Source organism: Mauremys reevesii, linkage group 3 (assembly GCF_016161935.1).
Source record: "Mauremys reevesii isolate NIE-2019 linkage group 3, ASM1616193v1, whole genome shotgun sequence".
Taxonomy (NCBI): domain Eukaryota; kingdom Metazoa; phylum Chordata; order Testudines; family Geoemydidae; genus Mauremys; species Mauremys reevesii.
In genome coordinates this window covers 155994247-156019926 of record NC_052625.1, presented here as the reverse complement: position 1 = coordinate 156019926, position 25680 = coordinate 155994247, and the positions used below count along the sequence as shown (strand labels likewise).

Sequence of the window (25680 nt, the reverse complement as noted above, 5' to 3'; positions counted from 1 at the left end):
TGGGGTTCTGGGTGATCGCTACTTCCCATCACCCAACACAGATGTAATGAGGTTGAGTAGTGTCTGCAAAGAAAACTAAACAACTAATTATTCCTCAAGAAAGGTTTTTAATAACTTATGACTATAAAGGCAACACAGACAGAATAAGAAAAACAGAATTAAAGACCAACACTGAGTGAGGATTAATATAAATGGCAAGTTATACTGAAGACAGGCACAGCAACATGTAAAGCTATTATTGTTTACAAACTACTAGCTTTACCAGCGTTGTGCCCATTCCCAGCAAGTTGTTATATATTGATTAACTATTGACTACTATTATCTTCAAACAACTTAAACAACTCTAAAACACTTTACCAAGATAACTAAGTTATAATATTGATACCGACTTAAGATTAACTAGCTCGAGCACAACCAGACCTCTTCACTCCGAAACCTTAGCCTGCATTCTTCCAAAGATACGTTACCTTCAATCGACTGCTTTCCGCACTGGCCAGGCACAGATAGTTGGTGAAGCGCAAGTCCCTTTGGTTCAGGGGGTGTGTATATGAGCCTGACAAAGAGCGATCTCTTCTAGGTCAACACACACACAAACAGGGGCGGCTCTAGACATTTCGCCGCCCCAAGCACGGCGTCATGCCACGGGGGGTGCTCTGCCGCTTGCCGGTCCTGCGGCTTCGGTGGACCTCCTGCAGGTGTGCCTGCGGAGGGTCCGCTGGTCCCGTGGCTTCGGTAGAGCCATGGGACCAGCGGACCCTTCGCAGGCACACCTGCAGGAGGTCCACCGAAGCCGCGGGACCAGCAGACCCTCCACAGGCATGCCGCCGAAAGCACCCTGCCTGCCGCCCTCCCGGCAACCGGCAGAGCGCTCCCTGCGGCATGCCGCCCCAAGCACGTGCTTGGCGTGCTGGGGCCTGGAGCCGCCCCTGCACACAAACACTTTCGTCTTTACACCTTATTTATACGGTATTTGTTGGCCGTGTTTCAAAACAGGTCAACCAATTAAGGTGGCCAAATGTTCTAGGGTGGTATTTTGGTTGTCTTGAACTTATGAACTGTGCAACCGTGCTCAGCTCATCTTTTCTCTATGCGGCCTGTTGTCTTAATTGTAGTCAATTTGCTAGACTCAAAAAAGCTTGAGTCAGCTTAAAGAAGTACCTGGTTGCAGAGCATAGTAACCCCAAGTCCGTATCTATCTTTACAGAATTTCCTTTTTAGTCTTTAAAGCTTCCTAGCTTGATTATGCTTATGCTTGCTTGCAGGATTCAACTGTGCTCACTTCTTACAACTTCTAGAAGGTTGAGACCTAACACTGCTCAGCCTGACAGTACTTGACAAGACTTATGCACGTTAATCACAGGGATCTCCCAGCCAGGCCAGTGTGGCTGCCATTGCTCTGGTGATTTTGTTCCTCCCCCTTCCCCTTTTGGAGTGCAAGGTATGGAGGCAGCAGACTATGAGGCAGAGAGCACAGCAGAAGGGGATGCAGTAAATGGGTGTTCCCACCTAGAAACCCAGGTGTTGTTAGCAATTAAGTTCAGGGGGAAGTAAATGAGCAAGTTGAAAGATATGGACAACTGCCATCAGTATGGTTCCCTGGGAAACTCTGCATATATAACTTCTGAGCATGTGATTCCTTTAGATTAAAGAGGAATGTAGAATTCTAGCTATAAAGTCATTCACTTCATCTTTTCACTGTTAGATAACAGTACGCATTAAAAACAAATTCAGTCCTGTGAAAGTGCAGTCTAGGGGCACTATGTCAGGAAGTGACCACACCACACTTTTAAGCAGGGGCGGGAGAGGGAATTTGGCGGGCTGGCTGAACGAAAGGAACAATAATGCTTTATGGGTTGGTGGGGGGAGAAAACAGGCCAGCATGGCAACACTGACTCATCCCCTGTGATCTGGATGGGCAGAAGGGTTTAAAAGGAGCAGCCCTGTGTGTGAAGCCCCTTTTACATGGAGCAGGCTGAGGCAGGGCCCACCCTCCCTCCCCTTTAGGTGGATAAATACCAGGTTTGGTCAAAACCCTGCTGTGGGCATTACACCACTTGCCCCTTGTGTAGGGGGGCTGGGAAGGAATTTTTCTCTTACCACCAGATTGGCCTAGGTGGAGTTGCGGGTTTTTCCCTTTCCCACAGCAGGTTTGGGGAGGGCTTTGTTGACGTGTGGTATGAAGGAAGGTAGGCTATATGTTGCAGCTCATATAAGTGTGTGGCAGATGTCCAGTGCAGGTACTCCATAGGGAAGGTATACGGTAACCAGATAAATGGCTTTGGAAAGGATTTAAAAATTACATGTTCATGAAAGGAATGGAATGGGAGGAGGGGTTGGGTCTCCTATGAATGATCTGGCAAGGAGACAACCCCCTTTCTTATAATCCACCTTAGACCTCCTACAAGCAGGGGTAGCTGATAAGGTCCCAGCAATGGTTGGGCTGGGGGAATCCGGATGGAAAAACATGGGGAGCTGGTGGAACCCCCCCGGGTAATTATTGAATTAGCACGGGGTTATCTGCACTTTACACTTTTATCTGCTGGGTAGTCCAGACATCTAATCATAAAGTTGTGGCCTGATTAAAACTATATCAAATGTTTCCTGTCCTTCTTTTGGTATAGCTGGACAAAGGTTTATTGGGGTTTTATACCAGCCTCTAAAACCTTATCTGATAATTGCCACTGCCAAATGCAGAATATCAGAGTTAGAGGAACCTTTGGCCTGACCCAATAGGGCCATTCCTACATTCCAGTCTTTGAACAATTCACTCTCTGTGTTGCAGGTGCCTTATTAGTGGTCTACTTGTTCTGCAGTGCTAGTTAGGATAGGAGAAAATCTGAAACTTCATGCCCATCAAACTGTGTATTAAAGGGAAAGCAGTTTCATCACATACCAATAAAACAGGTCAGATTCCTTCAATTAATTTAGCCTTATATGTTCTGTTAAAGCTGTTTCTAACTTGAGACATTGGATCAGGACTTCAGCCTTCTTGGGATTTAAATATTTTCCACAAACCTCTTATGGATTCTTCATTTAAGACGCTTAACTCAGCATTAAGTGAATTTCCAAGCTTTAAAACTTGTAGCAATTTTCCCAGCCTTGAGTGTTAGTGAGTTGCAAGTCCCTTTTACTAATCTAACCTGTCTTTTTTGTTCTCCCCCACACAGCTGAAATGATAACAGTTCTGTTCTAAATGAAGTGAACACAAATTTCCATATAATTGAAAAAAGTAATCCTAAAGCCATGTAATTCTTGGGAGTTGAAGCTGCATTCTCTGGATATTTTGAGCTTGGAAAATTTACTATATCATTTATCAGGACTGTCTCACTTCAAAAAAAATATTTGTTTTGTTTGTACCCAACCAAAAAAAGGTCCAATAACTTTTAACTGATGTATTGGTAAAATGGAATAGATAACACAATACCAGTATTTAAAAGGACAACAAACATTCTCCCAAGAATTAATTCTAGTGAAATAGTAAATCTTACTGAGAAAAGCAGCTGGGCTTACAGTGTTTTTTTTATCATAGGCTCTCTTTGGCAGATGTAGCATTCAGCAAGGAGTGCTTTTGCTTAGAGCTGGCTGAGAATTTTTAGACTAAACTTTTTTTTTGTCAGAAAATCCTGATGCATTCAAACACAAGCTTTTCATGGGAAAGGATCATTTCTGATAAATTGTTTTTACTCTAAACATATTTTTGGGGAAAAAATGTTTTAAAATAATTTAAACTTTTTTTTTACATTTTCAAAATGAAAAGTTCTTGTTCTCCTGTTTGAAATGACTTTTTATTTAGAAATTTCAGCTATTTATCATAAATAATTAAAAATAGAAATGGTTGAAATTGAATTGAAATATTTCAAAATTATTCAAAGAAAGCATTTTGATTGACCCACTCCAAAAAAATAGTTGGTTTGCAAAAAAAAATTCAGTTTGGCATGAGAAAATTCTGGAATATTTCAAAAAAATCTTGCATGATGGAAAAACCTTCAGTTCTATTGCAGCTAGCTAACATAAGTTTCTATAAGCATTGATTTATAAGTTTCTCTTCCAAACTAGTGCGGTAATGATATGGAAATTGTTTGACCGTATCTGTATATGATATTTAATTCCTATTTCCAAAATGGACTGAATCAAGCTATACTAGAATAATGCGGGAAGAGGTTATTATGAGATTATATATTAGGTTATTAAGATTATGGATGGAGCAACAAGGTGGTATATTTTATACTTGTTATTTGAATGAGCATGTCTTTGTTTTGATGACTGTGTATATTTGTATATCATATACATTTGTTTCTTGAAATGTTTACTCTTTCAGTACCAAGCAGTTTTAAGCCATAAATGATAATCTCCAACACGACCTTCTATGTGTGTTTCATTGGTATGCATTTCAGTGGCAACGCCATGTAGCACTGTTTTTTCTGCATTGAGAGTCTTGCTATTATGGAGAATTATGTTGTTATAACTGTTAGTGCTAGGTTGTTGGGGAGTATTCACACAGAGATGATTGCTTAGTCAAATGAGTAGTCAAAGAAAGGATTTTCCTCTGAGGTCTGTCCATGTGCTCAAGGTACAACCTCTAGACTCTGTAGATAGATAGAGTACTATGTAGCATATTTATATGAGGTGTTAGAGTGTGTTAACATTGCCAATTGAAGGCCTTGATACAGATTTCCAAGGCTTTAAGAGGGTCAAAACCCAGCTACATCAATGATCATATCTATATCCCAGATCTATCTGTGCTCCTCTGGAACTATCCGGCTCACAAAACTCAAAGTGCATAAGAACCAGAGAAGAAAGCACTCACAGTCAAGGGTTTGACAGTTGAATGAACTAATAGAGATTAGATTCGTTTAAAATCTCTTAGTTTAGAGTTTACCCAAACTTAAATTAACCTCTTAGAAAGAAGTGCAAGTTCCTCCTTTTCAATGAAGAATCTCTCCCACCATAACAGGAAGGATTTGCAGAATTTCTTCGTACCTAGGAAGTGCTTAGCACTATGTTGATGTGGTATTGTATAACTGCCTACGGTAGGTAGGTAGAGCCAGTGAAAGACAGAAATTGCATGAAGTAACCAAACTTCAAGGATTAAAAAAAAAAGTTTTTGGGGGGAGAAAAAAGTGTAGGAATTTGTGGGGAATATTAAAACTAGAAATAGTCTTGATTACTCTGGTCACTGGTGGAATATTGGATGATACTGGACTGTGGTGAAACTAGGATGGGGACAGAAATAATCTATTATAAAAAATAGTGGTGATTGTTTAATAATCAGAGGTGGATAAAATGCCATTGGAATGTCAGAGATTCTCCCTAATCTAAGACATAAATTGAATGAATGATAAATCACCAAAGAGAAAGCAGGATATATGGTTGAAGCACCGGCAGTTTCTGAACCAAGCAGCTTACCTCTGAGTTTTGCACCCCTTGCCCTCAAAAATAAAGTTTGTTTGAAAAAAATTGTGAAGATTTGCAGTTAAGTTTGAGTAAAAATACTTTACGTAGAGTGCTACACTGACAAATATACTCTTCCTTTGTAGAGAAGATTTGTTATTTTTAAATACTGTTATGGACATAATATTTATTTTACATTTTTTTGCCAAAAAATTGAAATATTTCATGAGGAAAAACCCATTCTCTGACCATCTCTAGACACTATATGATGTTTTTATGGCAATAACATTAACAGAAGTAATGAAGGTTGTCTCATTGCTTTTCCTGTAATATGATAGTGCCTAGGTGCTTCAATTAAGGATCAGTACTAGGCAGTCTACAGACAACTAATCAAGAAGACAGTCCTTTCTCCAGCATGTTTACGGACTGAGCATCAGAGAAATTTGTCACACTTTTCTCCTTTTTAAAGTTTGTTATGAAAGAGACTGAAAATAAGAAAAAAATCCAGAACGGGGGTGTCTTGTGTGCTATAGAATTAATCTCAAATGGTGATAAGGTGGAAAGAGCAGTTAGGGGATATTTTTAGAAATAATTATGTCTCCTACTGCCAGACACAGACGAGGTGACTCATGGTATGAAATCATATATAAACTAGCTAAGAGAAATGTGCAGTAAGGAAAATGCCTATTTTTAAAAAAAGAATTTTCAGATAAAACCTATGAGACATTGCTCAGCTTTGTGCTTTGCTCAGCTTTCAGTAAAAATGCTTACGGTAGGAAATGTTTTTTGAACATTAGTTTTCTCTTTCTAGTCCAGTCCATATAGGTTCTTATATCACATTCATCAACCGTAATTAATCTGAGCATCTTCCAGTAGTGTATTAAGCAACGTGACTACCATCTGTCACCTGTTTGTTCTCTCATCCTCTCTTCAAGGAGAGAAGTGTGTGCAGTCAAGTGTTTTGTTTTGGAATTTATTTAACAATATATATGCACACACTTGTTGCTACATGATTATGTTAGGGAAGGCAAGGTCAAAGAAGTGTGCTTTCCACTTAGATTGGAATGTGAGGTTTGTGCTGGTTCTTAGCTGCTATGTCAGTTCATTCCACTGTTGTGACCCAGCCCCTGAGAAAGCTCCTGCACAGATGAGCTTTACCCTCACTGTAGAAAGTTGCATTATCCTGTTCACCATACCCAGTCTATGAACCATTTTTAACTATTGTATCATGAAACAACAGCCTTCTCTTGAAATTGGCTGGAAAAAATAGAAAAACTCATTTTAGAATGAGATTCACCATAACTGAAAGATGAAGCAAAATTGTCTTGTATCAGAAGTAATACTGCTAGTTACTCTTTTAAGATCTTGGGATACACACAGTTATATTATATACTTGGTCCAAGCGGTTTTCGTAGGAAAATTATATCTTGCTGAAGGACAAGATATGAGCAACACAGTAGTTCCCGAGATGCATATTGTAAAAGCAGCTGTGTTTAAAAGCACTTAAACTTTGTCCTTCAAAAAGAATAGTGACAGATGAGGCTTTTATTTATAATAAAAGACTTGATTTGTTATGAATCAGATGTATTATCATAATCAGCATCAGTTAGCAGTCTCCATTAGGAAACATTATTTTTGACATTTCCAGGACTAGCATGATATCAATGAGAATTGAAAGACCTTGTCCTTTACTGCCATCTGAAGAACAAAATATCAAAGTAAAAAAAATGTATAAAAAGTGACTTAAAATAAACAAATGAATTAACCTCACTGAAATGCACTTCTTGCTCTTCCTGTTAAAGCAATGACTTTTCATTCAGTGTTTCAGTTAATAAAATATACACAAAGATATTCTGAAGCCCAGAACTATCAATCCAGATCTATATATGTCAGTCATTTAAATGTAGTCAATGGGATTTGAGGTTTTTTTTTAATTTTAGGTTACTATATTTCACTAGGAAACTGCAGTTAACCATTTTGATTTCAAGAAGAGTATCTGTTTGTTCTTTCAGTTTTTAAATTCCCAACAAAGTTTAATTTAAGAAAAAATTAAGGCAACTGTCTTTGTTGTTGGGTTAGCAAAATTGCTATTTTTATTTCACTCACAGAATAATTCACAATTAGATGACAGAAGGCTGAATGCAAGAAGAAAAAGCAAAGACAGATCACAAAAGTTGGAATGTTGGGCACTCTGCCCACTCAGATAAAAAGAAAGTAATAAGATTTGAAGCTTTAGTACCTTTTTTTCTGTATAAAGAGTAAATGAGAAGCTTGACTGATAAATTGAAATAGAACCGGAATGCTTATAAGTGTTTAATTAGTTTCTATTGTGGACTTTATGAATCATCTGTGTCTCACACACACATGCATGCATGAGGATGGCTTAAAGATGTGAACAGGTTGTTGTGCCACATTTGGTATAAGGTGACTGCAACTCCACTAATTTGTATTACATGGCACTAATCAGTCTAGGTTGTCAAAAGAATCTTAGAAAATTGAGAAAGGATTAAAAGGGCCAGCTCCAGTTTTCTTGCCTTCAGGGTGAAATAAAACAACTGCAAATAAAGCTTCAGATTTTTATTTATTTATTTATTTATTAAAAAAGAGAGGAGAGACAAATAAACAGTTCTATCCTAACTTTCTTTAGGTTCGTTAGCAAACAGTTCCCATTGTTGGCTGGTTAGTTAGCAAGCCTTAACAAAAAGAAGGCCCCCAAACTAGTTCTCTTTTTACATATGATGCCTAATTGTTTCGTACCATTTCTTGAGAGAGAATTCATGAGCCACACCTGGAGGTTTCTCCCTTCCTGAGCAAGACAATGGTCTTTATGTGGCTCTTCCCTTTACCTTTGTGAAGGAGTGTAACCTCTTTACTGTGCAGCATAGTACAGACAGAGGCAAATACAGGAACAGGGGAACTCACATAAAATCAGACCCAATGCTCCATTTATTTTGACAATCTACTTCCAGCAGTGGTCAGTACCAGATGCTTTAGATGAGAGAAACCCTGTTATGAAAAATTATGGAATCACTTGCCCATAGGAAAAGTATTTCTAACTGCAATGCCTATGTCTCATCACATATAGTATGATTTGATTTTTTTTCTTATTTCTTAAATAATTAAACCATCTGAAAGTATTTGAAGGATATAAAACACTACTTGTATCTGTCCAGGGACGTGTAACTAGAAGTAATGGAACAAGAACAAAGATTTTTCTTCCTATGAATGCTAAATTTTCCTAAGTTAGAAAGTAGTCTCCCAAAGCACATAGGAAACACACTGTCACCAGAGAGATGTGAAGAAACATTATTGTACACTCTTCTGCCTACTTAAAAAATAAGAAACACTTGATGAACTACAAGAAATTCAAGCCACTGTAAATGGGCTTAGACCAGTAGTCCCCAAACTCTTTAAGTCATACTCCCCCTTACCTCTAATGCAGGGGTTCCCAAACTTGGTTCGCGGCTTGTTCGGGGTAAGCCCTTGGCGGGCCACGAGATGCTTTGTTTACCTGAATGTCCGCAGGTATAGCCACTCGCAGCTCCCAATGGCTGCGGTTCACCATTCCCAGCCGATGGGAGCTACAGGAAACAGCATGGGCCGGGCCACCACTTCCTGCAGCTCCCATTAGCTGGGAATGGCGAACCATGGCCACTGGGCGCTGCAAGCCGTACCTGCAGATGCTCAGGTAAACAAAGTGTCTCACGGCCCACCAGGGACTTACCCTGAACAAACCGCAAACCATGTTTGGGAACCTCTGCTCTAAGGTAATCTACCAGCTCCATGCCCCACAGTTCGGGGATGTCTGGCTTAGACCAGGCCCCTCATAGTTAATATGAGATGCCCAAGATCCTATTACTGCAGCTCACAATGCTTGAGAACAGATGCCCCAACCTTGAAATAGCTTCAGCTCAGTCCAGAAAACATCAGTCTAACTTTTGAGCAACTCCAGCTGTCATGAGCATGTTAACCCAGCCCACTGCTCACAAAGTAGAATACTGGCTTAATTTCAAGAAGAAATCTTCATTGTTAAAGATCTCCATGAGATTGGACCAAGTTACCTGAAACAGTGCCTTTTGCTAACGAACCAAGACCTCTTTCAGTGGTTACATTCACGGGAATGAGGAAACCGTCCATCTCCAAGGGCCAAACTCATGAAAGCAAGCAACAGAGCTTTCTCAGCATCCTCTCCAGAAGTGGTAACAATGGCCACCGAGCTCAGTGCAGTGAGAAGACAACATTCAAAATTCTCACCATTATTTTTCCTCCACAACAGTGACAACAAGTAAGAAAATGATTATAGAAGGGTGGCATTATGCAAATATGTGTGCACCTATACATACACAAACACTCTTTGAAGGAAGAGGAGGAAGAAACATTCCAGCAACCTTCCTCCTCCTTGGAGGATGATATAAACTACACTTATTTCACTCTGCCCTATGTTCATTCTCTTGTGGGAGATACTGAGACAACACCATGATGGGCACCTGAAAAGAACCTAGGTAAATAGATAATCATTTAAAACTAGGTTTCATACAGCATATAGTGTTCATTTAAAGTCACACACTACCTTAACGAGTACATTTTGACTCTAGAAATGGTGAGTGTTATTGCTCCATCACTGCAGACAGAATGGGATTCCAACCTGTGCAGGAATAGGAAATACCTGTACATTTGAGTGACTAGCCTCTGGAGAAGCTAATATTAGCAGCAGAGCTAGTTAAGATAAGTCCCTGTACTCAAGTGAGTGAAAAAACTATGTTTGTACCTGTTTCCCAGTAAGGCTCAGCTTGTAGGGTTAGATGGGCAGAATTAAGACCATAATGTAGATAACAATTCTGATCTCACAGGGAGAAGGACAAGAAGAGCAAGAGGGATTGTGCAGGCTGCATTTTCTACATGCACACTGGTGAGCTGGGGGAGGAACTGAGTCCTAACTGGGCCAAGAGATCGCTCAAGGGAACAGAGCCCATAATCTCCTCTCCCATTGTTTCTCAGATCAATGATGAGCAAACTGTTTTAGGGTGCAGAGACACAAGGCACACACACAGCTGACAGCAGAGCTTAGACACAGCACAGGCTGTTCCCAATCAGTGTCCCACATACACACTTCTTTCAGTATGTCACCACTTTCTTTGACATATGTCAAGTTACCCTTTTATATTCAGCATCCTCTCTAGTCCTACTTAGTCAGCATGCCAGACAAACAAAAGTAGTGGCAGAAAATTAAGGAGTTTATTGACAATAAAATTGAGCTACTCCTACCTGCCCTGATAAAATTACTTTTGAAAAAATCAAGATAAAAATGCAAATGAAAACAGGAGGCGAGAGAGTGTGTAGCGTAGAACACTGCAGATATAATTACTGTACCCCCTCTCTAAGATCAGCTTTCTCCCCACCCCCCACACAGTAAAACATTTTTGTTCAGTGAATGGTCAGTCTAATCACTGAATATGGCCACACTGCTTTTAGGCAGATGGTTGAATATTTCACAACAGTGATACTAAGTGTGTGTACTTTATGCCAAATACACATTGCTACCTGAAGACCACCTGGGTACTGTATGATACTGTGGCAGATGTGTGAGCCCACATCTTAGCATTCACTGAACACATCCCTCCATGAAGGAAATGTCCTCATAGAACACAAGTTTTTTGTGCACCTCCTGGTCTCATAACATAACATTCTCAGCTCATACTGCTTAAAGTCTCTTGCAGTTTTAATTGATTAAATAGGATGGTTTGTATATCCCACTCACATCAGCAGATGTTCACACATAGAGACTGAAGTTCTACAATGCAGTCTGATGCTAAATGTTATTTTAGAAATCTCAATTGCTTGAGTCAGCAGCCATCTCAGCAGGCAGCGACATCTAAGACTTCCATAATATGGCTGCTACAAGACTCCACCAACAAACCACACCCAAGAAGCAGAGTGGAAACTTATTGACATATGGTGGAGCAAATGATGTATCAGGAACAATTTAAATAAATCAGAAGATTACAAATAAACGAATGAAGCCACTTGAAGCCATGTGAAAGAAAATGTTATATTTTAAAAACAGAGTAAGACGGATGATACAAATGAAAGAGAGTGTGCATGAATGGTGAGGGTTTTGTGGACTATAGATATTACTGCAGCTTCTAATGTCTCTTTTCTTTTTATCCTCCGCTGCCACCTCTAACCCTAAAGTGATGAAGCATGTCCAATCACTGCATGCTCTGTCCAAAGAAAGGACAGGTGGCCTTTTTCCCCAGACTTTCTGTGGCATCAACACACCACATTCATAAGATGGGTGGAAATGCATTGACATTAAAAAAGATAATATTAAAAACATGGTATAATGAGAATTTGGATTTTGGCGACAAACCTTATGAGCCAGCTCAGGCTTGGCGGTTGCTGCTTTGTGTCGGTCCATCATGGCAAAGCAATTGTGAAATCTTCTTTGCTGTCTTCTTGCGGGTTCGCCTGGCATGGGGAAGGTTGGCTCCATACCATCCCTCCCAGCTCTCATCTCCCAACATAAGGGGCGGACCAGAGTGATCCATTCCAGTAATCCCTTAGGGACCGTTGTTGCTGGCCCAGCCATGAGCCTGCACTAAGTTGCTCATGAAGACCGAACTGTAAAGAGCCGGGGTGGCCTCCCTCTGAACCGGAGGGTAAGGAGCCACTCTGTCAGGCTGAGTGGGCGGAGCCAGGCCAAGCTTACTCCATCCTGGAAAAGGAGGAGTGGAACAGGAAGTACAAAAGGCGGGGCCCTTATCCCAGTGAGGAGAGGACCAGGGAGGGAAACAGACACAGGCTTCTGGCTGTTTCCTTTAGACCCTGCAAACCTGACCCAGAGGAAGGACTCGGGCTACCAGGACTGCTGGGGGCAGAGTATCCCGAGGAACTGGAGGAGCTGGGCAGCGACCCGAGCCCAAGTGAACCCGATGCTGAGAGTGAGCTGGAGCTACCGGGGCTACCAGTGGCTGAACACCCTGACAAGTTGGAGGAACCAGAGGGACCCACGCGAGAGACAGGGTAGGAAGTAGCTCAGGGGTGGAACTGGACAGTGTGGTGAGTTAGTGTTTGGTCAGCATGTTGTGGACAGATCCCCACTGACCCAGGGGCAGGACCCTCTGCCCCCACCACTGTCAGGGCCCTGGGCTGGAATACAGTGGAGTTGGGTGGGCCTGCATTCCCCTACCCCTGCCACCCCGAAGTGGGGTAGCAGATCCCCAATAAAGTAGTAAGGACTCTTGCCAGCATCTCCCAAGCCTGAGGGGCATGCAACGGACTCGGGCCGGTACTCCCGTGTCACACCAACTGCAATGGCACACTTCCCTCTGCTAATTCCACATTGACAGAGAGGTGTGACCAAGGCCTTTGGGTGAGGCAGTAGCTCCCCACTGCTCCCCAGTCGCTCAGCAGACCAACTGAGACCTTGCTACACAAACCATCACCCCACAGTTTGAGGGATCAAGGAGCAACGGGTATAACTTAAAGTCAACTTCCTCTCCATCCTAGTGAGCTGCATCAGGCTTCAAATGAATGGTCCCTGGGACCTAGTCCTGTATGTGTTCTCCCTGTAGCTGTAGTCAGTGAGAAGGAGAGAGTTTGTAAGGTGTAGCTAGTAGAGATGCACAAGCACACAATTTGCAGCAGAGCACAGACATATTACTCAGCCAGTTCCCAACTAGGCCTTCCACATGCAAATGGCAAGCTTTTCTTTTGTCCTCCATGAAGTGTTTCAACTGTGAAGGCTTACCTGGGCATAGCAAGGATGCTAAAATGCTCTGTAACCATGGATCTAACATGGTTGCAGGTAGTAATTCTCACACTACAGCATCCTTTTTATCTCTCATACCCTGAGAGCTGACCAGGTTTTTTTGATTAACACTGGCCCATGTGATTAGGTTGCACTGTCATCCATCAATACGTAGTTCACAGTGCAAAGATGCTCGAGTTACTCTTTTTCCCATAAAGACTCATGTATCATTCTTCCTAAGGCCATTACTGTTTTCCTGTGGCCCTGATTTTCCTAAATCAATCTCATACAAAGTTGGACAAATATTCCTGTAAATGGACCACTGGATTGAAAGAATTACTGTAGTTCAGTTGATGGCAGTAATGCAATATACAATTAGTGTGAGCACAGAGTCAGTAGAAGGACCCTGTTAGACAAAGGAAAATATTGTATTAATGGTGCAAGAAAATACCACTACCAAAATGCAGAATACAGTACATAAGAACAACCATACTGGGTCAGACCAAAGCTCCATCTAGTCCAGTATCCTGTCTTCTGACAGTGGCCAATGCCAAGTGCCCCAGACAGAATGAACAGAACAGGAAATCATCAAGTGATGCATCTCCTGTCACCCATTTCCAGCTTCTAGCAAACAGAGACACCATCCCTGCCCATCCTGGCTAATAGCTAGGGCCCTACCAAATTCACGGTCCATTTTTGTCAATTTCATGGTCATAGGATTTTTGAAAATCATAGATTTCATAATTTCAGATATTTAAATCTGAAATTTAGTGATATTGTATCTGTAGGGGTCCTGAAACAACTCTGAAGGAAGCAACATAGAAGTAAGGATGGATGGTATGGTATTGCCACCCTTACATCTGTGCTGCTGCTGACAAGATGCTGCCTTCAGAGCTGGGAGACTGGCCAGCAGCCACTGCTCTCCAGCCACCCAGCTCTGAAAACAGCACAGAAGTAAGGGTGGCAATACTGTGACACCCCCTACAATAATCTCACAACTCCCCCAAACCTCTTTTGAGTCAGGACCCCCATTTTAAAAAATGCTGTTCTCCCCCATGAAATCTGTATAGTATAGGATGAAAGTACACAAAAGACCAGATTTCATGGTCCGTAACACATTTTTCATGGCCACGAATTTGGTAGGGCCCTACTAATAGCCATTGATGGACCTATCCTCCATGAATTTATCTAGTTCTTTTTTTAACCCTGCTATAGTCTTTGCCTTCACAGCATCCTCTGCCAAAGAGTTCCACAGGTTGACTGTGCAGTACATTGATGTGTGAAGTACATCAGTGGTGCATGAAAATACGTGTATTACAATGTGGAATGCAGTTTGCTAATGGTGGAATAGCGGGCCTCTTTTGTAATCTGAAATACAGTGTGTAGGTAAAGGGTCTCTGCTATTCTAAAGAAGAGTGCTTTATGTTCACCACCATGCTGGAATATTATAAACCCGAGTGCTGTATAGATTGGGATTTCCCAGAACACCATTTGTAGAGGATTGTTAAAGCTACTTGTATATTTATCTCAGTGCACAGCTCTCTACAAGCAGGAATGGAGGAAGCTGGGCAGGACTCACCTGCTTTCTCTACCCATGTGGAGCGCAAGAGTCTCCTTCTCTTTCTCATCTCTGCTTTTTTCCCTCTAAGCCATGAAATATTTGGATGTGATAGCTGTGCATTTCACTCCTGATCCTTACTCCTAGACTGCTGTTTGTGCGATGCTGCCTCCCCCAATTCAGCTGCTGTAACATCATACTGGTCTTTTGGGGGAGGAGTCTGAATCCTCTCAAGCTGTCTGCAGAAGTTTTCTGCAAAAGTTGGCCAAACTTTTACAAGACCAGCTGTTCTCATGAAATTTTGGTCCTCTTGCCTGGTGCAGAGCCAGTCCAGGATTCCAATCTCCCTCTCCATGTGATTTTTGGATCTGAGCTAAATACAGGGTGAGGAGCTCTGAGTTTTGGTTTGAGACTGTCTCTAATAGTTTGAAAATCTTTCCTTCAAGGGGAGCAGTCTGTTTAGGGGGAATATAGGACAGCAGTTAAAAGAAACCTGGAACAAACGAATTTGTGAAGGCTTCAACCCATAACGGAAAGGGGAGAGAGTTTCTCCCTGACATACTGTGGAGGACTAAACCTTCGAAATATTCCAGGCCAGCCATTATTATAAGTTTCTGGTTTCTGCTAGGTTATAAGCAATGTAGAGCTGCAATGCTCTGAGAAGTCTTTAATATTGTTGTGATTGCATGTCGGATTAAATTAAAGGGTTAACCAGGTAAACCTCTCTACTTTGGATCGATTTTTTTCCCTTTTATTAAATTATTTTTTCATATAAGAAATTACTTCATGGAGCCACGGCAAAGCAAATTTAAATGTCTTAGAGTCTGGACAGTAAGTTTAAAAAAAGTTCTATAATTAACTGTGTTTTATTAAAAGAGTAATAATGAAAAATAAGTAGATTCTTAGGAATAATTGCTCTGCATTGTAAAAATAAGTTAAATTTGGAATGAATGGGTGAAAATCAGTCTAATATTTTTTCATGAACTACGTGGTGTGTAATAACATGAGAACACTCCATGCTTATAAAACTAAACTGGCTCTTTATTAAGAGAATTATTTACAGAGGTGCTGTAACTGCAGCTAACATTTAATCCAGGTGCACACAGACTAATTCCTGGTGCCTCCTCCAAAATCTTTCCTCCTTCAACTTGTTCTCCTTCCAAGTTCCATGCAGTTATTGCTAAAGTTATTGCATCACCATCTCATTACTGATTAAAAAAAATAAACTATAGATTGTAAAAGCCCAATTTTGCATACACTTATATGATTAATTTCAAGCATGTGAGAAATCATTGACTTCAGTGGAGCTTCTCACATGCGTACTGTTCAATGCCTGTGTGTTTAATCGGGGCCTAAGAATGTGCTTTGAATAGGAGGTTAGCCACATTAAGAACAGGGATTTCAGCATTTGGCTTTTAATGACTAAAACCTTTTTAGATTGTACAGGTTGTTTAATACAAAGCATATTGCACATTAAACATAAGTATAGTATAGCAAGAACCAGTAAACAGGCTATAGTCATATGCTAATGTTATCTTTCTCTTCTTCACCTATGTACCGTAGAAATCCATTTAACTTAAAATCCTGTTTTCAAAAGTGATCAAGCTGTTTGTTCCAAGTTAGCAGTGAAAATACAACACTATTCACCCATTAATAAGTAAAATATGAATGGGTGTAAATGTTTGTTCAAAACTCCTCAAAAAACCCCAACAATATTTCAATAGTTAAGTGATAGAGTTTATTTTCAACTCATAAAAATAAAGAAATTCATAGTTAAGCGGGGGCTGGTTAGGGGCTTAGTAAACAAAGAGAGTGTTGGCAATACTAGAAAGTTTGGGACAGAGAGTAAACAGATAATTAAATAAAGGTCCCCAGCATTTGACTATGTGGATCATGCTCAGCAGCCAGATAGTGGGAAAGGGTACCAGAGGGGGACATCCATTAATTCAGAAGTCACATCATCTAATAAAATTAGGGACTTGGGCCTACAAAAGGGACACACTTAGGAGGAAGGGTTAGTGGCAGGCAATAAAAGAATGTAATGGGTCCTTCATAATTTTAAATTACTTTGGTTGCCATCAAATATCTGTGATGTTTCATCATTTTTACTCTAGACTTTAGTCATTCTCCCCTAGATATATCACAATACGTGAGGAAGAATCCAAGTTGGTGGTGTAAAATAGGGTAATGGCCCGGATCTCATTTCGGATATATGAGATTTTTATGCTCAAAGTATTGTAGAGTAGTGAAGGCTTAAAGATAAACAAAGTGTGATCTGCACTTCCTAGAAAAGAAAAGAAATGAATTTCATTTTTACTTAGAATTTTACAGAACCAGATAAGTACACTTCATAAAAAAAAAACAATACATTTCCCACTTCAGTGACTTGAATTATAGCTGATAGCTTTCAATGCTTCAGTGTCTGCTCAAGGTGCTGATAAACATTAGCTACTTCTCTGCAATATCGGGGAGAGCTGAAATGTTCAGGTCTGGGTCCACCTACAGGGGAAATTGCCTCTTTCCATTTTGAAGTGGTATTTGGTATCTGTTTTTCATTAAGATCATTTCACTTCTGATGTGCTGATAATATTCTTGTGCAAAGGATTAGCAAAGAAATATAAATTAACGATGTTGGGTTGATACCTACATACCACAACACAGTAGTACCAATGAATTGTATCCATTGAAGCTAAACACAAATGTGTGTCCTGTAGTAGCCCTTTCTCATCTGGCTCTGTCACAAGATGTTGATCCTTATTCTAATCACATAACCTCACTGGTCCTAGTCCAGAAGACATTGCTCTAGCAAAGCTACATCTGATTTCAATGGGAAATCTGTGAGAGTAAAGATTTTTGTATTGAGCCCTCTCTGTCTTATGCCTACCATCTGTAAAATGGTGATCACAATATCTGCAGAGATGCTGGGAGGCCTAATTTTAAACCCAGAAATTTTGGAGAACTATAGGTCAACAAGCTGTGATATAGAACTTCTCTAGTATACTGCTTTTGTGATACTGACTTCCAGTACCAAGAACTTGAGCACTTACTGTGATTTAGCAAATGAAAATTCATTCTGTACACAACCTAGAACTTTAGTCACTGCAAAATATAATGGAGTGTTTAATTTCTCTTGCATCATGTCCCAGAACTATCATACCTTGGGCAATCCCATCATGTATCCAAAATAATTCTTTTTATATAATCTTTGCCCTTGATATAAAACTAGAAATGACTAGTTTAGAATCTTTTATATGAGAAATTATTATACAGATGCTACAACAATAGAAATCGAATGGTATTTATTATATTTATTTATTTACAATGCTTCCTTATCTGTTTATCATGGTTTTATTTCTGGAAAACATCTAGTGTTATAGAAGAAAGAGAGAAAAATTCTGAAAGCATTTTCACACCTTCTTCAGCCACATACTTCAAGAAATCTTCATTTTCCATAAATGTATTCTTGACAAGCTTTACAAATGCATATGCCAAATTTCTTTCTGAAATCAACATTGAATGAAAGTAGATGTTTATAATGGAGATTTCTTTTGACCCATAAATATAACACTAGATCTAAATGGAGAAAAGTATCTCAATGTATTAACACCAGTTGGTTTAAAAATAGTATGTCTAATTTCTTTTCAACATTCAATTTTGTCTTCATATTGAAACCTGTCAGGGTATATTTTAACTAAGATAAGTCACTCCTTTATTGACACCAGATATATTTCTTGCTTGAGCGACATTACCAACAATACAGATGAACTCGAAGTACCTTCCTGAACATTTAAAGCTCAGTTAATATGAAACCATTCTAAGCACCAGTGGTCAGATCTTTGATTGTCTCCCTAGTAAAGAAAAAGGTCATAATTTAGACCTGTAGGAGATCAAAGAAGAAAATTCTATAGATTGCTGTCTACATGATTGATAAAAGTTAAGTGTCTGTTCAGTACCATGATCAACCTCAGGAGGTAACAAAAGCATTTGTGAGAGGACTGTTTAAGTAGAAGCAAGGTGAAATGGAACCCTGTAGCTCTAAATCTGGCTACTTTGGTTTTGAGACTGAGAAATACTTGGTTCTTGAAAGAAAAGGGTGAACTGAAAACCAATGTGGGCCTTAAATAACATACGTTCTTCTTACAGCAGTAGTTTGTGTAACACTTCTGCCAGGTCGTGTCAGCAGCAAGAAGGGCAGGGTTCAAATAGTTCCAAAACAAAACCAGCTCAAGCCCCCACCAGAAAAATAACCACCACTCTTGGTTGCCTCTAACAGGCAATACTAGCACTGACTTTACTAATAGGGGAGGGAACACACAATTAATTTGAGAAAACACTGCAGCAATGATTCAGAAGTATGCAAACACTAAGTAAACACCTGCTCGACAGTATCTTGGGCAGTAATCCTTTGCCTCAGTTTCCCATAGACAAACGTCCCTTTCACACACCATTCCGCTTTTCCCTCCTCTGCGCCTGACTCACTGATTTGTTGTCCAAGGTCAGTGAAGTCCCAGGGTCCAATGGTGGGAGAGGAGAAGAAGAGTGATGCCTCTACTTCTGCCCTCCTTGCAGCTACTCATTGCTGCCACCTCTGTTTGCCACTGCCTTCACCTGCCATGCTGTGTTTTGAGGTTCCCACATCCAGCCCAGTTCTTAGTGATTTTAGTTCTTAGTGATGTCACTGGGTAATGGGGAACCTCAATGTTGCTGCCTTCTCTGCGCTGCTTTTCACTGCAGCATTGCCCCCACACCAGGTGTAAGGTCAGCCCCCCAGACTGGCCTATCAGTGATTTCAGCTCTAACAATTTCTAGCTCAATAAGTCTAATCAACTCTGTCTTTACCCATGAGAGGGAGAGGGTCAAATGTTCTGTTCTTCACTTCAGTTTTGCATCACTACCCCATGCTCAGCAAGTGAGGTTACATTGATAGCACCCTCCCCCCCCCCCCCGTTAGGGCATATTAATTACAGTTCTGCTGACCTTTAGTCATACAATAAAGATAACATTTAATTACCCCTGCACCCAATATTTAAATGAATTTTAACTGAAAACAGCCAAAATTGATCACTTTAGCAAAGTAGCTATATCTATGGATCATGTCAGCAAAGTCTATACAAATATGGTCTTCTCCTGAGGTCTTTTCCCCCAGCTCATCAATAGATGGCAGGAGAGAGCTCATTCAATATACTTACTTACATCTGTAATTGCTTTTTATCTTCGAATATTCAGTTGTGAAGATTTAAAGTCAGGGTCCAAGAGACAGGTCAGCATGTTAAGCTTCACCAGTAAATTACTGCTGAATTTCTCATTTTGTTAGTAAAGCTTCCATCTGCACTTAAAACAAACTGTAGTGTAACATTTAATGTTTTTTCTCATAATCTTTCAGTTTGGGCCGGTAATGCATTAGAATTTTAGGAAAGGAATTACTTGACATATATATTATTAGAAATATCTGAAGATATGTCAGAATTATCTTTCTCAATTGGTGACAGACTGAAAATAGGCCTTTTCTCTATTGCTGTTGTATGCTGCAGTGCTAATATTACATCCACTCAGCAATCCCATATTCTGTCCCATAATCATATGCTGCCACATGCTTCCTTGTGGTTTCTTTGCATACCAGTTGAAAGGGAGTTCCTGACATTTTAGGAATTAACTCACCTTCCATCACCTTTTTGCTTTTCAAGATTCACTTGTGGAATTAAGGGGAGTATAAGTCATTTACCATCTTTTTAATATGTTGTGATTGTTAGCTTTGAGCCTGAAGGGACCTCCATCTTTTGATAACTTTGCCAGTTGCGATCTGTATCAATTTTCTTTTAGAAGTTCAGATAAGGATTGTTAATCCAGCTGCCTGCACACCTTATTAATAAGTACTCTCAGTTCAGTGCACAGCAGAGATGCTCTTTTCCTTAGTGTTTATTATGGTTGCTGTTAACTGTACAGGCTCAGCAGTGTTCTAGATAATTTACAGTATGCTATGCACACAGTTTCATTTGTGATCTGCATATATCAGCCTACAAAACCTTTGACATAATTTGTTAACCCTCAAGTACGCATGGTCCTTCTGGGGAAAGAGCATTGTGGATTTTGCCAACCTGTTCTAACGTTTTGTTTCTGCCATATACCTCTTGATTTTGTTCTGAATGTGTCTGTGCAGGAATTGTGTTATGTCTGGGTCACTGAGTGCTTCATAACTGGGAGTGAGGACACCCAGGGATGGACGATGGGTTGATTGGTGTAAGCTAATAGCATAGTTAGTATTACTTTAAGTTCCAGTGGAAATAGAAGGGTAGAAACCAACTGCAGGATATGCTCTGCAGACTTGATTTCTCCTTTCTTCTGATTAAAGTGTATTCGTGTTAGAGTTCTCCTTGACCGAAGGGAAGCTTCAGTCTTTGCTGCTACCTGGAGAATTTCAGTTTGAGTCAGATGGACAGTGTTGATAGGCCAGATCCAAATGTTGCCAACTCTAAGCATTGAAAATAATGAGTCATGCATCCAAACATCGTGAGATTGGTTTAAACATCATGAGAACAAATATACATTTGGAGTTTTTTATTTTCTTCTGGGTTTAGAACTTTAGGGTATGCGTGGGTCAGAATTTCAATCTTTTCTCCCCAGCCACAAGGAATAGAAACTTAATGATATCTGACAGTCTCATGTAGGCAAATAGTTGCAGGAACTTTGGCTTTAAGAAAAATGCCAAAGGGGCTTTGGAGCTGAACCCTAACCATGTCTTGTACGATTCAATCTTTTTGGAAGCTTAATTTATGCGAAGGTCTGTTCCATGTTGGGAAAACTGAATTTAGCCTGGAAGCCTGGCAGAGGCCTGCACCATCCTGAAAAGAATTTGTTTAACTTTGAGAAGGGATTGTTATAACAAAGGAAGGTTTTATTTGAGCAGGGAGCTATATTGTTATGAGTTGCTAAGGGAATCTTTATAACCTATGTTATTTCAGCTCGTATAGGATGTAACATTTTGAAAAAGTATATTTTTCCTTACATTTTTAATGCTCCTGAGTCTTTTCTGTTTCTCTCCTTCATAGTATGTGAGTCTATGCCCACAGTTCACGTAGGGTTGCCATCCCTCTGGGCAGGGGCGGCTCCAGGCGTCAGCATGCCAAGCGTGTGCTTGGGGCGGCAAGCCACTGGGGGCGCTCTGCCGGTCGCCGCGAGGGCGGCAGGCAGGCTGCCTTCGACGGCTTGCCTGCGGAGGGTCCGCTGGTCCCGCGGCTTCAGTGGACCCTCCACAGGCAAGCTGCTGAAGGCAGCCTGCCTACCGTGCTCGGGGGGGCAAAATGCCTAGAGCCGCCCCTGCCTCTGGGATTGTCCTGGAGTCTCCAGGAATTAAAGATTAATCTTTAATGAAAGATTATGTCATGTGATGAAACTTCCAGGAATATGTCCAACTAAAATAGGCAACCCTAAGACAATCACATAGCAGTTTGGTTCATGACCTACCAAACCTTTACCCATGAGTAATCCCCATATAAGCAGGCTCTATTAAGTCAATGGGACTTCTTTCTTGAATAAAGACTATTTCCATGAGGGCTGATTTGCAGGATCAAGCCAGTAATTGGCATAATCAGTACAAAGTTTAAGCCCAGATAGCTTACATGCTAAAGTTACCTTCATAGAGGCAGGTTATAAATAGTTTTCTTTTCAAACTGCATCTTTGAAAAAGTATATTTTTTCAGTTCTAGTATTTCTTTTTTATACTAGTAGAGTTTAGAATATTGGAGTCTTTTTGATTTTTTCCTGTGCTTTAAGATACCCTTTTATTATGTTGTCAGACCTGAAATATTGTTACAACCGTTGCCATACTTCACATATTCACTATGTTTGCATTGGATTGTTATATCTCCTTATATACTATACAGTACTGATAACCTCTGAGATTCTTGACTTTGTAGGACACAAGAATTTCTCAGCTATCTCCTCTGTATTTGTGTACACTGTTGTGCTATGATTGTAGGGATTGAAAATCACATTAGTTAGAGGCCTGGGGCTTCCAATATTCAGTTATGGCCAACTACCAAAAAGCTGGGGGACCAATGACTAGTTTAGGATTCAAAATATTGAAGAGTACCATGCATAGAAACAAATGTTGTGTTAGGAAGTGAGGATTTCTGGATCTCCAGTAATCTAAATCATTAATGTTTTGCCCTGGCAGCTTGTTGATATACTGGACCTTAACTACCCATCATTCAGATTGCAATCTTATTTTCGTTCCATTTCAGTACGGTCATGATTTCAACAATGTATATTTTGAGAAGTATTCATGCGAATGACTACTTATATACCATCTGCAAGTTTGGAGCTTGGAATCTCAGCTTTCAAAATGTACTAATCCTGTACTGTCATTAACATGTTGTATGGCCTAAGGCAAGTCACTTACCCCTCTGCCTCAGCTTCCCTATCTGTGATTGAGACTGTAGCTTCACCAGGATTATTGAGAGAACTGATTAATTAGCCATGATTAAACTGTAAACATCAGACTTTTTTTTCCACCTAGAAGAACAACTATTCTTTGAGAGAAACCAAAATTGCATTATTCAACTGAAATGTACAGGATTAATCTATATAAGCAGATGTTAGATGTGTAGGAATTTGACCAGGACACTATGGCTGACTCTCTTATTTATGTAAAATGTACCAGTGGAATTTTAATTAAGAGCCCTCTGGTTTTATTTCATTCTGGTTTTATTTGCCCTTAACATAGTGCTGGTGCATTGGTTTGTTATTAAATTGGAGAGAAAAGTTCTGTATTGAGAGGCATTAACATCATCTCTTGCATAAAATGTGGGCGTTCCTTCAGGTTCCATATTCCAATATGGATCAGATCTCACCCTGCTTCTTTCATGAGATATAGTAAGTGTACTGGAACAATTTGATTTGTCTGCATTAACATTTTTATTTAGTTACTTAGGAATGTTCATCTCAGATGTGGCATCTCATTTTCACTGAGGTTTTGTTTTTCCCATTTGCCAATGAGTTAACCGAGACATAAGGAAGTAAATATAAGAAATGTAGATTCTTTGGCTTTTTGCTTGTTATAATCAGTCAGTGACACATAAACCCTAATAAATTCTCCATCTTAACAGCCATGTCTTCAAATGGTAGCATTATAATTTCATTTTTCATGTAGTCTTATGTAGACAGCCTCAGTGGGGTGTTTGAGTTCCAAAGTTAAACTTGAATGTTTTTTATGCTAGATTGGTTAGTTGCTGTTTTGTTTATCATCTGGATAACTTGCTCAATAAGAAATCATTTGGGGGGAGGGATAGCTCAGTGGTTTGAGCATTAACCTGTTAAAGCCAGGGTTGTGAGTTCAATCTCTGAGGAGGCCATTTAGGGAGCTGGGGTAAAAATCTGTCAGGGGATTGGTGCTACTTTGAGCACAGGGTTGGACTAGATGAAGTCCCTTCCAACCCCAATATTTTATAATTCTAAAAACAAAATGGCAAACATTATTAAAGACATTCTTGTTACCTATTCTCATCACATCAGCATGTCATATTTTTGCAGCACATGCATTTGAAATGTGTAAAAAGCTTATTGTTTATTTCCCACCAATGTGGTCTTGAGGGAACAATGGAAAGAATATATATCCCTCTGATTGAGAAAGGTAAACAATTACGCTTAATAAAAATGTGCAAAAATCTTTGAGATATAAGTGATGGGAAAGGTAAGTTTGAAAAATGTCAGTCCATACAAGCAGAACATTGATTGTGTGATTTGGGAAAACTACTACTCATCAATGCCATATATGTGTCCATTGTTTTTTAAACTTTAGTTTAAGATATCTGTAGAGAGGAAATCTTAATTTGTATGTGTTTGCCAGAAGACTCTCACAACAGCTACCAGGAATTCAATGTGATTGGAGTTAAATAAATTTATTTAAGCCTTCATCCAAAGTGAGTAGTATGGATTTTCTTTTAATAAAATTTGAAATGTGGTTAAAATTCACTTGTTCTAGGACTGATGCCAAAAAAATCAGCTCTGACATCTTTTTAAAGTACATTGCTCTGCCTGTAGTGCTGTCTGTGCATATTATAACGGTAAAAAAGTTTCCTTGCCTTTTTTTTTTGTACTTTTAAAAACTCTGTTGCCTGCAGCATTGCACGCTGGAACAATGCAAGCTGTCAAAGACTAGATAACCAATTTACTTGGAAAATGAATTAATGCTTTCCTCATCTGACATTAATTTTGTTGGAATTGTTTCTCAAGTGGAAACTGTTGGCTTTGAGTGTAGAATAATAAGAGTTACTACTTTTGGCTCAACAGGCTGAAATGCCAAGAATACGAAGCCATGTCACCAGTGTGACTGGAATATCAAGTGACAAGCCTGGTGGGTTGCATTACATACATGGTTTAGTCCTGTGTGTGAAATAACGAGCACGTTGATCACGTATTAAAACTTGTGCTTATTAAGAAAATTTGTGGTAGGAAGCATCTATATGGCTTATTTGATGGAACCAAGAACATATTAATTGGACTGTCACTAATATTTTATGTTGGAACTCCAGTTTGCATTTTCTCCGTAAAGACATTATTTGATTTCTGAATAAACTGCTGTTTATATACAACTCTGGTGGCAGTTGGTCTGGCCTGATGGGTTGTTCTGAGGGCCTATGAGTGTCCCCCAGCTGGCCTCCTTTGGCCTGCATATATTGCCGTTTAAATATTGCAGCACTGGGTAACAAGGGGCAGTTTTTCTCCCTGGCATATAGGTCTGTTGGGAGGTTCTTCCCATCCATGTCCTGATGTGTACTTCTGAAGCATAACCACTAAGCATTCCTTTTGCACAAACCTGTTAAATTTTATTTTTGTACCAGGCCCAGCTTAGCCTTCGCAATGCAGTGTATACAAGTTGCGTCTTTTAACACCAAATTCTGTTCAAGTTTGTAGCTTCATATTCCCTGTTCATTAATGTGGATAATATTTTATGGGCTATTTGGTATTGAGGAAAAATAGTTAT

General features: G+C 39.9%; 1 protein-coding gene across 8 annotated transcripts in view; it reads left to right on the top strand.

The window, feature by feature from the left end:
- Positions 1-25680, top strand: part of ADGRB3 (adhesion G protein-coupled receptor B3) — a 626613-nt gene that overhangs the window by 165708 nt on the left and 435225 nt on the right. Inside the window, exon 1 of one of the 8 annotated variants that reach the window (XM_039531247.1) lies at positions 12307-12414. The exons of the other annotated variants lie outside the window; for them this stretch is intronic. Coding sequence (XP_039387181.1) covers positions 12324-12414 — 91 coding nt within the window. The 5' untranslated portion in view covers positions 12307-12323. Of the gene's footprint in view, positions 1-12306; positions 12415-25680 lie in introns of those variants that run through there. 8 annotated transcript variants of the gene reach the window in all.